The sequence below is a fragment of the Zosterops lateralis genome, assembly GCF_965231275.1.
Source record: "Zosterops lateralis genome assembly, chromosome: 7".
NCBI lineage: Eukaryota > Metazoa > Chordata > Aves > Passeriformes > Zosteropidae > Zosterops > Zosterops lateralis.
Genome location: NC_139767.1, coordinates 18,541,233 through 18,555,178, shown reverse-complemented (window position 1 = coordinate 18,555,178; position 13,946 = coordinate 18,541,233). Strand labels below are relative to the sequence as shown.

At 41.9% G+C, this 13,946-nt stretch overlaps 1 protein-coding gene across 2 annotated transcripts in view; it reads right to left on the bottom strand.

Annotated features, from left to right (window-relative positions):
* Nucleotides 1-3,845, bottom strand: part of TLK1 (tousled like kinase 1) — a gene marked incomplete at its 5' end in the record, with an annotated part of 67,774 nt that extends 63,929 nt beyond the window's left edge. The window contains one exon of one of the 2 annotated variants that reach the window (XM_083864716.1): nt 3,826-3,845. Coding sequence is in view for 1 of the 2 variants with exons in the window: in XM_083864715.1 (XP_083720841.1) it covers nt 3,091-3,238 (148 nt within the window). Of the gene's footprint in view, nt 1-3,090; nt 3,239-3,825 lie in introns of those variants that run through there. The other variant, XM_083864715.1, reaches the window with a different exon arrangement.
* Nucleotides 3,846-13,946: the final 10,101 nt, after the last annotated feature.

Sequence of the window (13,946 nt, the reverse complement as noted above, 5' to 3'; positions counted from 1 at the left end):
AGATATGTGCTTTAATATTTTTAGTTACACACATAAAGCAGACAAAAATCAAGAAAGTTCCAACAGGAAATTGTGTGACTGCAATTATGTGAGCTATGGCACAAGACACAACCACACATACAGCATGTAAAATAATACCACATAACAGTCCTCCTAAATTCCTGATAACATCTACTGCAGGGCTCTTAAGTGACCACATATACCACACACACAAGTTACGGGTATATAAAACAACTGACAGAAGGACAGACATTTACAAGCTACACTAAAATGCAAACAAGAGCTAGTTCTCATACAGCAGAAGTGTAGAGCTGCAACTATATTTGAGCCCATCCCTGTCTTTTCATTTCAAAACCTCAAAACATAAATTCAAATCAATACAGCAAAGCCATGAGATCACTCTAGATCAAGATATAGAAGAAAACATCCAATGGAAAATGTTGGTGCAATGTTGTAGCGCATTTTAAAAGATTATAATATTTTAAAAGATTATTTCCTCTAATTTCACCCGTATTTTCCAAGTAGTCTCGTTTGATACTGACAAGGTATTGCCATTTTTTAAAAAATGCATTTGTGCAATCATTATATATGCCGGAGCCTTTCTTTTTTGCTTTTTTCCTACTAGAGATTCCAAAAATACTTTTAGAACTTCCTAAATCAAGGTGTTGAGGGTTTCTGTTTGTAATAAACCAGAATCTTCAAATGCCCATGTGAGACATGTCAGCTGGTAGCAGACCTTCATAGGTGAGGTCAGATCAACCACAGCACGTGCAGTACACGCCGTGAAGGTCTGCACTCCCAAAGGCAACAGGGACATAACTCTCACGGGAGCCAGCCAAAGGGATTTGAATCCACAAACAAGAAGGCCAGGCTGGGAAAGAAGCCCTGCACAAGTGCCAAATGCGCTGTATCAGTAAATATTACCCACTCAAAACTGGCACCAGCAGCGATGCAGCTGTGATCCAGTATGGGCCGGCAGCCTTGTGCACTGCTCCAAAACTCACAAGCTCCATTAACATCACAAGGTATCACAAGTTTAGAATTGATGACGGCACAGGCTCCTATAAACACACTGCACTGCAAATATTCCATGCTTATTAGTTTTATCTGCCATCAATCTTTCACATATATAAGCCAGTGCCTATAAACATATTAATGTATTTATATTTCAGGGCCTATTGATTTCCGTCAAGATAATTCTTTGTAAAATGTATATACCTAAAGTAAGATGGGTTGATAACATCCCACAAGCATGAATGCAAAACATAAACCCAAGCATGGCAGCCTATGTCATTTTCAAAAAGAGCTACCTAGTGAAGACACACAATTTAAACACAACCAGGAACACCAAGCAAATACAACACATTACAGTACCAAGCAAACATCAAGGTTTTGATTACTTTTAACTCCATAATCTGTATTAGAGGATGCAAATTACAGTACCCAGAAAAATCCAACAGCATGAGTTGCGAGAAGGAAAAATGTAAATAGCATAATCATCATATTAAAAATTAGTTTCACAAAAAAAATTTTTTTTGTCTCAACAGAGATACTCAAGGACCTCCATAAAATAAATAGATATAAAATTTATACTGCAATAATCATTTCAAGCTTGTATGGTAGGTATTCGAAATACATCCAAAAATATCCTACATATACATATTACCTGCATGCATATTCATAACAAGAGCTGCAACAGTGAAGAAACCTACTCTCAATAAACTTAAAACTAAGAATTTGGCTGGTGGTGGTCTTTTTTCTAACGGCTTTGGTTTCCCAGAGAAGATGAGCACAAAATGCCTGCCACTTTACTCAGCATCTTTAACATATACCGTAATTCCTTCCCAGGTATTTTCTAGAGCATTTCATGTCAATCTACCTGCAGGAGCGTGTGCAAAAGTGACACAGAGTGATACAAGTCTGACAACTACTGGTGTGGAAAATGGAGAAACCAGACTGCATCATACATTTTCAGGATGTCGAATCCCTGTTACCAAGTCCCTACATTGCTTATCAACAAAAAAAAAAAAAAAAAATAAACCAAGAAAACCCCAAAAAAGCAAGCAAGCAATCTACAGGAAGACCTAAAAAACAAAGACTCTCCATCTTCGCAACTATTTCTATTTTAAGTTAGCAAGTTTCCTGCTTGGGTGATGACGTTTTGCAGATGCTACATGAAACGGTATTCATTAAACTGGGGCAAATCAATTAAAATTATACAACTGCTCGGTATTCAAGTATCTGTGAATAAAAGTTCTCCTCCGCCACTAACTGGCGTTCAGCAAGTAGTTATTTTAGCTAAAAGCGCCGAGCAACTCACTAGCTGTATAACTGCTACATCTTGTGGCAACACAACACAAGGAGGAAAAGCAGACAATACCCGAAAGGGAACAGCGAAGGGACTTGTTTGCTCATAACCTTCATACAGATATTCCCTGCAAACACCCACAACACCCTGCTGTCGCTGTCGGTGTAACACAAGAGGGGAGGAGCAGGGGAGGGAGGAGAAAAATATTATCATCGAAGGCGTGATGGAGGACAGGAGAAAGTTGCAGTCATTCCGTGGCGGCCGCAAGGCGCCCTGTCACTTCTGGCCGCAAAACCGGCCGCCCCCGAGGGCGCTTTCCCCAGGGGACGAGCCTCCGGTGTCGGCCCCTCTCCTTCCCACCTCCATGATGCCAAAAGTGCCCAACTCCCTCCAGCAACGGCGGCCGCATCCTCCGGCGCGGCACTTCTACCGGGCCGCTGGCGGAGGGAGCCTGTTCCGGGAGGACGCGCCCGAGGAGAGGCCGGCGGACGGCCCCGGGCCCGGCGGGGGCACGGCGGGTCCCGCTCCGCGGCCCGGCGCGGGGGAACAAGGAGGCGCGGCCGCGCTGAGGGGCGGGCGGGGGCGGCGGGGCCCCTCGCCCGAGGCTCCGCTCACCCCGCCGGGCCCGGCGCTGACCCCGCGCCGCCGCCGGGGGCACCGGCCTCTCCCGCCGCGGCTTTCCCGGCGCCCCGGGACCGGCCTCGGGCGGCGGCGGCGGCGGCGGCTGTGCCCCTCCCCAAGGGCCGGGCCCCCCGCGCGGCCCCGCGGCGCGCTGGTTTTACCTTCCTTGGGCGGCTTGCCGGGCGGCGCGCCGTGCAGCTGGGAGGCCGCCGCCGCCGCGGAGCAGCCCTGCAGGCTCGGTGGGGACGTGGAGAGCCGGGACCAAGATGGCGGCCCCTCCAAACTTCCACTGCTACTTTGGACACTCATCAAGCTACTTTCCTGGAGCCCGGCAGCCGCCGGGGGCGGCGGGGAAGGCGGCGCGGCGGGGGGACACCCAGCGCCGCGCTCATGGCCGGGGGGCCGGCCCGACACCGGCGCGGGGAGGCCGCCGGCTGCGAGCGAGCTCCGGAGGCGGGCGGGGCGCGGAAGAGACGGGGCGCGGGGCCAGCGCAACCTGCCCGCACCTCTGCACTGCGTCGCCGCCGCCGAGCAGCCGCCTGTGTCTGAGGCCAACCTTCCCCGCCGCCGCCGCCGCCGCTGCCGCCGGGGAGGGGAGGGGAGGGCGCAGGCGGGGAGGGGTCATGCGCAAACACGATCGCGAGCCGAGCGAGCGCCGCGCTCCGCCGGCGCCCAGCCGAGCCCCGCCGAGCCGGAGCCGCCCAGGGGCGGCCGGGGAGCGGCGCCAGCCGCGCGCGCACCTGCCCCGGGCCCGCTGCTCCCGCCTGCGCATCCTGCCCCGGGCTCCTTTCTGCGGATCTTGCCCCCGGGCTCCTGCCCCCGGCTCCTGCCCCGGGCCGGCTCCCCGCGCCCGCCCGTCCCGCGCCCATTCCTCCCCGCCTCGCCCGAGCGCGCACCTTCCGCGCCGCGGGAGGCCCTGCGGCCGCCCCGGCCCAGCCGGAGCGAGCTCCCCCGAGGCCGCGGCGTTCCCCGCCGTCTCGCTTTCCTCGGCGGCGCGGTTCGCCCGTGCCCCCGCGCCCCGCCGCCACGGCCATGGTGGTGTCGGGGCGGGGCGGCGGGGGCGGGAGCGGCGGCGGGGCCGGGGCCGGTACGCGCGGGGCCGGGGCCGGGGCTGGGGCTGGGGCCGCCCGGCACCTCCCGGCACCTCCCCGGAGAGCGGCGGCGCGGGGCGAGCCCGGCCCGCGGCCTCGGCAGCGGCGGCGTGTGCGGGCTCTTCCCAGCGCCCTCCAGGTGAACCTTGTTCAGGCGGCATCTCCGGGGCGCCTGCCGCTTCTCAGTGTTCTTTTCCCCGACAGGACGGTGTGGCAGCAGAGACCCGGGGGCACTCGGGAGAAGCCGGTGTCCCGAGGGAGAAGGCTTGGGCCGCCAGCCGCACCCGCCTCGCCGAGGAGCGGGAGCTCCCATCGGATGAACTCCAAGTCGGGCAGGAGCCGTGTACCAGGCCCACCGCCTCACCGCTTCAGCCGCCAGGCTGGGGCTCCCAGCCGGGCTCCAACGCCGACCTGGCAGATTTCAAAACCTTCCTCTCTGCTTTGAGTTTAGAGACTAAAGTGCAAACTTAGCCGATTTTTTCAGTTTTTCCTTCCTTAAAATTGACATAGTCATGACTGAGAATGTGAGATATATAGAAAGTCACTCCTGAGACAAAGCCTTTTAATTTATCAGTGCAAGTGGTAAATATATTTTATACATATTTATATATATAACAGGGATGACAATTACTTTGATTACTTTTTAAAAAATCACGGGCTGCAGATATATTGCATTTTATGGATATAAAGAATATCTTCATCATTCAGGCACGGCGCTTATTTTGCGGTTGCTGTGTGGAGACATCCTGGCCATCTACTAACCTACTTTCCCCTCTATTTGAGAATGACAGGAATAGATTACTAATGTTGGATTGCAGCTCTCTGCACAACACACATATTACTAATTCTGTCTCTTCCTTTTAAAGTGACATCTGTCAAATTATCTAAGATCTTCACCTCCCACAAGTATATAGCATAGCTGGAAGTTTCCTTGCAATTCGGTATTAACTTAAAGTAAAAATCAGTATGTTTACTTGCTAGACAAGTCTGTTCCAGGATATATATCTACTAATGGCTATACTTTTTTTTTTTTTTTTTTTTTTTTTTTTTTTTTTTTTTTTCCTGAGAGAAGTGAAGTGATCTGATATTTCAACAAGGACTTGCTTTTAAGGACTTGATCCTAAAGACTTCTCAGACTTTACATAAGCAAATTATATCAGGAAATTTCCAGTACTTGGGAATGAAATAAAACAGTGCTAGTTCAGTCTGCAATATCAATAGTTAGCAGCTGGTATAGAATATTCTTGCTACGTTAAAACTAAAACATACTCATAATCCTACAATCCATATGATAGCCCAAGTGAACATGCACCTCGTTTCCTGATGAATATATCAAATCTGCCAAGTAAAAAGCAATAAGCAAAAAAGTGAAAGAAATTCCCTTTGTTTATAGCCCTTTGCATCTACTTAATACAAACCCCTGCTATCCTTACAAAACCATACACAAGCAAGCATTCTTTCTGCCAGTTTTGCTTATAAACTGTTGTCTACAAATCATTTCACGGACACACTTGAGACTTCTTGTTTAAATAAACCATTACTTGCTTTGATTAGGGGAACAGGAAGAAGATCCCAGAAGATCCCATCCATTATTTCCTCTATCAGACATGCAGTTTAAATATTATAAAAATGCTGAAGTGTCTTTTATATTTTCAAACATTAACACTATGAAAAATAATCAGATCTTTGCCATCTCATAATGTGTTAGACAACACTTCATCAAGAGATCAGGAGTAAGTGGGCATGTACTGCAGGACTTCCCAGCAGAGCACAGTACCTGCTGCAAAATACGGCTCGAGTCTGCGTTTTCCAACATAGTAGAGCTGATCTCTTGGTTTCATGAGTTGTTGAAGTAGAGATCAAAAGCAGAGTGTGAATTACATAGATCATCTCCAGATGAGACAACATATATTCCCCTCTTTAGTTTACAGAAAACCTGCTTTCTTACTGAGTTAGAGCTAACACTGATTTTAATGTACCCCTTTGTTTGTAAAGCCACATTGCTTCAGTGTTACCAATTTAATAATATCATGGCAGGAGAGAACACCTTCATTACTACCTTTCAGAAATTTCAAATTTCAAGACTTCCCTTATCAAATAGCATCATAAATGTACATAATGCTTTTCCTTGAATGTCCTGTCTTTATTTTTGCAATAAAACTTTATGATCCAGTGGCTAGAGACATGGCCTTTCTCTCACAGTGATGAGCAGTCAGTCAGCATCACCTGCCCAAAATGTTAAATACTAAATCCACCTCAAATAGTACTAAGTATTACTATTATTTTTAAAATATAATAAATATTATATATTTCTCTTTGTCTTCTAGTTTTTAGGAACAGAATATTCTGCTATCAAGGTTTATTTGAACACTGTATATCATCAACATCAGGTATAACTTGAGGTAATAGATACAGGTAAATTAACTTTCAGTGGGATTGCTCTGGATAGCAATGAATAAGGTGCCACACACCTACCTACATGGGAAAACTTGATTCCAGGTGAAGCCCCAAAAAACTCATTTAGTTTTGCTAATTCCTAAGGAAGAGGACCTCAAAATTCAGATCAGAACAGAGAAGTGAAAATCCTGTGTGCTGTTTTTCTCATAATAATGTGTCAAATGAAAGTTAGCAATGTTTATGGCAATAGTAACTCTAATTGAGGACAGTTGAAAAACAGAAAAGCATAAGAAATTTTCCTTATTCCAAAGATTAAAAAAAGGTAAGCAACAAAATTTTGAAAAGCATTAAAATTGCAAGAGCTTTCAATTTTATCACTGGAATGATCTATGCAAGAAACTTTTATTACAGTAAATTCACAATCTCTAAGAATTAAGAGAAGTTAACTGGCAGATAGCAAAGGAAGGTGCTTAAAGAAAATAATTATTAGTCTGAATAGTGACATTAAGAAGGAAGATTACAGCAGGAGTGAGTGTTTGGAGACATCTGCATTGCACCTCTAAAGATTACTGTGCGCTCTGGTCAAATGTCAATTACAAAATTTCCACACACATCCTTTAGAGAACAAAAAGACATAATTTCAAACATTACACATAAAATCCAGAGTTTATCCCACATGTTCTTAAGGAAGAATATGCTATGACTGTGGGACAAGTTACAGAGATACAGCAGTTTCTTCTCTATTCCAAGACATTCACCTTCATTGTTCATAGGCACCAAATACATTTTGGTGTCCTCATGAAAGATTTGTATCTAATAAAATCAAATAATACATGTTCTTAATAACTGCATGCATCTTACTTCTCTTTTCTCCACCAAAGTCAATTTGCTATTAGCTGGCTTAGGTTTCATGCACGCAGCAGGTACTGCAATACCAAGGCATAGCAACTGACCACGCTAGGTAACTGATTATATGAATAATGTATGTTTACATATAGGTTCCAAATAAGACCATTTTAAAATTATGTCAGTAATTAGAAGGAAGGCCTCCACTTCACGAGATGATTGGAAGAAGTAGAGGTAGAAGATGAGCTTGATTTAGCAGGCTGGTTCTTTTAGGAATGAAAGTCAAGAGTTACAAGAAATGGCGATATCCTTGGAAGGTAGTAAACTATATGCTCTAAACTATATGCTAAACTATAGGCTTCCAAACTTAAATCAGTCTCTGTCAGCTACAAATCAGGAAAATGCTAGGAGTCAGAGATCTTTAGGGTCTTTACTTCTGATGCTTTTGGCATCTATTTTACATGTAGCTTTCTTCCATCTTCTTGGACTTGGCACAAGACACTAGAGCAACCAAGACTTAGTATCCTTTGATTTATCCCCTCAATTATTTGTAATGCCAGTGAAACAGAGATTTCAAATTCTTTTATTCTTTCTTAGTTCCTTGTCGGCCTAGCCCTGGATAATAGACCCCTAGCAGTATTTCCTTAAAGCATAAGCTATTACTCATAAGTATTCCTCACGGTATATTTGCCAATATTTATGAATTTTATGCATAAAAATATGTATACACATGCACTCACCTACTCCATATATAGAAAGACCTACACACATTCTATAACTATGCCAACACCAGCAGCCAATTTGATTTAAGTAGCATAGTAGAAAAATATTCTTGCAACTAAATAGACACACTGGTATAGCAGCTTGTGTAGAAAATGCTGAAATTATTTCATCATCAAAATGATGTATTTATGACATTTCTAGGTTAGATGTAATGTAATATGCTGCAAAAATATAACAGAAAAAAATACTATCTTCTGTCTTGATGAATGCTGGAAGTTTGTAGCTCAAACACTTCCTTCTCCTAACACAGCTGAGCACATGTACGGTATGGACCCTCCCTGGATCAGACCAACATGCTCCTGGCCAGTCTGGGTTGGAATAATGACTACGATCTTCCAGTCTGTGTTCCGTAGGTCAGAAGATTCAGAATGCAGTTTTGGCACAACTACAAGGTAAAATGCCATGTGACTGTGACAACAAGTGCATTGCTGTGATAGAACACCATCTCAGATTGGAACAGCTTCTGCACCTGTTTCTCACAAAGCATTTCTATTTATGAGCAAATAGGAATGTTGCAATTGTACTAACATTGATTTTAAAGTTTAGTTAAAATTTTCTAAACCTGGTTTAGTGCAATAACACTTTTATAGGAAAAAGTTATTTTGAACTCGATTAACTCAATTTTGAGGCTCACTGAATTAGAGCTGTATCCTTAAGCCATACACTGCACTACATGCTTTACAATTTTTTTAATATGGCACTTGCTGGCAACTCTGAGTTGCAAGGTAACAAAAACATGCATAAATAATATATTAGCAAAAACATCTTCCCTACCAACTTATCAAGATGCAGAGAAGCTAAAATGAAAACAATGTTATCACATTAAGCCTGCATTTAAGAACTAGACATAACACTGTGTAAACACAGATCTATTTTTATCATTTATGCAATTGTCATAAACTGCATTTATTATACCTTTAATATCATCACCATTAGTCAGATCCAGTGATCCACCTCTGCTATAATGACTTTTGTTCCAAGTCTCCAAGAAGCCTGCAAACAGCTTCCTGTCAAACCAAACACAAAAATTAAATGGAATTTGGGGGGTTATTTTGCCATAGAGATGTTCTTTTGACTCCAGCTCTAGCTACTTTGATTATTAGCTACATTTCAGTCAGAATCAAGGACAGTTTTAAAATCTTCTTGTTTATGTCATTTTAATAAAAAATAATTTAGTTTTAAATGTTCCCTGGTGAAGAAGTAATAATTTAAAAAACTTGATGGATCCTATATCCACTTTCTTTCTCCCCATCTGTCTGTTTTCATTTTATTATATTACTTTTCTTCCCATGTCCCTTGCAATCTACTTGTCTGCTCTTCCCTGCAATTTTTTCCTACACTCAGACTATTCCTTTCACAATGCTGCTCTCAGGTAAACAGGCCCCTCTTATCTGTCAGGCTTCCTCTCCATGTTTTTTTAAGCTCATGCTTTTCCACACATCTTTCATAGTTCTGTCTCACTCTTTACACCTTATATCTTCTTTCCTGAAGTATCTGTCTTGCCTGGAGCTTATTTTGTTGCCTTTGATTTTAAGCCATTAGAGACAGACAGTGTTTGCAGAGAGCCATGTCTGTATGTGGTTTCCAATAGCAATGGGGCACGTCTTGATGCTTTTTTCAAGCAAAAGTCTTACCAGTTTAGGGTTGTTGGTCTGGGTTGTTTTTTGGGTTTTTTTGTAATTGTTGAATAAGGCCTTCAAATTTTGGCCACAAAACACCAACAATAAGCCTGACAGATGTTTAAATATTAGATACTAAAATAACAGTATAATAATTACAGATTCTCTGCCTCTGTTCCCTTCCAGCTCCAGATGAGTCTGGTGCATCATTCTGCAATGCCTCCTGTGCTGGGAATAGGGGAGCTGCTTTGCTCCAGCTGTTCTGACACCCACCCAGTTCAGTGTCCTATCTCTTGTTCTGTCCAGGCACACCTCCAGAAAAAAGGTAACAGCCCCATAGTCAGCAGATTTGGAACAACCTTTCTTTCAGGGTACTGAGATTTCAGACAGTTGAGGAGATAAGAGAGGAAAGGCTGCTTTGCATATTTAGCTCATCAGTTAATGCTTCCTAATGAGACAAAGGTGGAAGATACAAATATGAAACTGATCACAAAACAATAAAATAATTGATGCCAAAGAAAGCATAGAGTGACAGAAAGAGTATGGCTTTCCAAAAGTGGATTTTTCTTGGCTTACGGAATGAATGGGTGGGTAGATTTTTTGGAAGAAATTCATAAGGAAATAAGAGCATAGGAGAGCCAACAGTCACTGAAAGAAGTTTATTAAAGGCACAACAGCAGACTACCCTGTTGTAAAGTAAGCACTGAGAGAGCAGCAAGGCTTCATCAGGAGCTATTTGGTTAACTGAAAAACAGGAAGGAATCACTCATAACAGCGAAAACAAGAACCGATGACTAAAAATGAGTTTAAAAAAATAGTAAATCCACACAAGGAACAAAGGATGAAGGCTAAGAGGCTATATGAGTTTATCTAGGAAAGGACCTAAAAGCCAATAGAAGGTTACCCACACACAAACTAAGGGACACAAAGAAAAGTTCAAATCCAGTATCTAAGTAAAAGACAGCAAATAATGTGACACAAAGAACTCTGAAATATTCAATGCTTATTTGCTTAATGTATCTACAAAGTATCTTAGTGTCAGACATGGAAAACAATTAATTTTAACAACGGTCTAAGACATACAGACCAGAAAAGGGAACGAATGTGTTAAGCAATATTAAGAAATGCCGGTTTCCAATCCTGCTGACTTAAACACGTAGTTCAGAAAGCAGCGGATAAAGCCAGCCTCCCTGTAGCCTTGTGTCTCCTGATTGCATTAGCCCAGAGCAAAAATGATGACTGAAATTTATGGCTGGAATATTCATAACATTCTTCTGTGAGTTTTCCAATGCCTGATATCAGAGTTTCATTTACACTGAATTCCTTGTTGCCATGGAAGGCTCTCTATTTACCTGCTTGTTTTCACAAAAGCTGTAGAAATGTGGTATCTCTGAGACCACAACTACTCGGTCCAGTTCAGTTGGAGAGTAAGCAAGAAGGTATGGTGTGGCCTGACTGGTCATATGTGGGATCATATAAACTGTGTTTCCATAGGAAAACATGTTAAAATTACCTTGGAGCACTTAAAAGATGAAATAATCTCTGGGATGGGAGCAGGGGGAGGGTGTGGTGGAGGGGGGGTTTGTTTTGGTTTGGGCTTTTTGAGAATTCATGAAGTCCAAAAGAGGTCCAAGAAGACTACAAATTATGAAAATACTGCCTTAGGAAAGTAAATGCCATTGGCCTCTCATAAATAACCATCCATCTCTGACAGATACTGTCATAGGTTAATAGGCAGTTAGTGTATAGGCATGAAGAGAACAATATGAGAGAAAACAATTAGGTAGTAAAGCTTTAAAATGTAATCTTAGGATCATTATTGTGTCAAACCTTTCCAATTTCCTTCCTAGAAAGAGCAGCAGGCCTATTGAATAAGAAGGAAGCAGTAAATGTGGTATCTGTACTTGAACAAAGCCTTTAGTTGGGTCTTCACTAATTTTGCCTGCAGTACAAAAATTGGTGTAGACAAAGTCACGTAAGAGTTGACACCCAAGCAGTTCAGTACTTCTCCCAAAAAGTATTTAGCAGTTTTCTGACAGAGTAGGATGGCACTGCAGTAACATCCTTCAGGGACTTCCCATTCATCCTATTCTATTCAATTTTTCATTGAACAGTTTGGAAAATAAAAAAAGGGAGTAAACTTGTCAAATTTGCAAAAATTCTGGAAAGGGGCTGCAAACACAGGTAAGCAGATCATAATCCAAAATATTTAGATAATGTGGGAAACTACAACTGCAATAAGCTCATACTGGACAGACTGAAATTAACAAAAATAAAACAGAGACTATTAATATAACCTTGTGGTGCTTTAACAAGGCAACAGGATTGCAAAGAAGGATAGGAAGGTTCAAGTGGATTTCAAGCTAAATATGAGTCAACATGATGATGTCGCAGAAAGGCATTTCTTGTTCCAAGATGTATTAGGAAGTGTGCAGTATGTGAGATGCAGAACCTAATTATTTTGCAATCTTCAGTGCTGCTGAGGTCTCAGCTGGAGCATTCTGTGTAATTTTGAGCAATGCATTCCAAGAACAATTTCAACAATTTGGATGGGGTTGAAATAAAATCAACAAGAATGATATTTTGAGAATATGACTTACAAGGAAAGATTGAAGAAATGAGGCTTCACTTCCTCAGGAAAAGAAGCCTGGATGGAAAATGCACAAAAGATTGCATACAGAAAGTCATGGTCAACAGATCTTTGTACACACCTGAATTATAACAAGTAACTGTTTAATTTGCTTCAAAAAAGAGTAGTCTAGATACAAAAAATGAAACAACAACAACAAAAAAATCCTTTCAACCTGAAGTCTAGATTAGATGGAATAGATTTATGAGGTTGTGGAATCCCCTTCATTTGTGGTTTTTAACAGCAGCCTATACAAACATCTGTCAGGGATGACCTAGTTACCCATTTCCTGCCACAACAGGGATAGACTGGACTCTTTTTTTTTTTTTTTTTTTTTTTTTTTTCCCCACTCTAATGATTTCATGACTGGAGAACCTGTTTCATCTAACTTGGTTGCTACAGATTAAGCAGTACAACAGTTACAACTGCGGAGCCAAGGCCTTACTAAAATAAAAAAAACCTCCACATAAAATAAAAAATAATTCAGAAAATAAAATTAAAAAAAAAAAAGAGGAAAACTAGCTTTAGCATTTTTTAAACATATATGTGTCAAAAAGAATTGTTCTTTATTAATTACATTATTTCTTAAAATACCATTTGATGGTCCAAAACATACCTTTTACAACCATTGAGAAGTCAAATTGAGATTTTAAATTCTTTTAAAATAACCATGGTACGAAAAATTATTATTATGCTAATTCTTAATGTCATTATTTAAAGCGAAGTAATATCAATTATTTTCATAAAGAAAGAGAAGTGATATGTGGAATACAGAAAGCAACTCACAGAAAAACTGAATGAAGCTCTGTCAGCACCTCAGGGATATGATGGTGTTATAAACTGCACAAGAGCTTTTCTCCTGTACTTAAGATGCTGTCATCAGAAACCTGTATTTGTCCACCGTAGCTTTAGGTATCACTGTTACTGATACTCAGATAATATCAAACTATGCACATGCACAAACACACAGAGTGCCAAGCTACAGTTACAGCTGATCTGATGACACTTCCATCCCAAGAACTCATGCAATCCCTGTTAAAGAAACCAAAACATCATTTATGTTGAAATCTTCATGACTGCTATTAAACTTTTAAATTATTTCTAAGAGTTAATTTTTAAAAATACATATTTCTTTTTCCATTTTTTTTGTAACTACCAAGAAGGTCTCTTCCATTTTTCTAATAGTGGAAAAAATTCTGTTCCATAATAGCGTTTCAAATTATTTAATTAAAATTATTTGCCTAAAACTCTAAAATGGTTGTTTTCAGACCAAGCTTGTAGTTTACAAAAATGTACATAGCATAAGAGGGTTTTCAGTTGTTTTAAACTCACCAATCAAGAAAAAAATTCAACTCCTACTACTGGCCTGCAGTGGGATGAAAGGAATCAAGTCAGTAAACCACAGACATCTGGTTCAAAATATGGGATGTGTGGCCAAAGGCTTTAGCAGATTCTACATATACCATGATGGCATCAACCTTTCCAAAACATGTGAATTATCAGAACTACACTAAATGGTAACCGATCCAAGATCAATGTAATTCTTTTCCATTTCTGTAGACAGGTGTGTTTAATTCCCAGACTCTGCTAGGTGAAAAAGAACTGTACAAGAATTCACTAAAGTAGCAAGACAAGAAAGCAAAATGCTATTG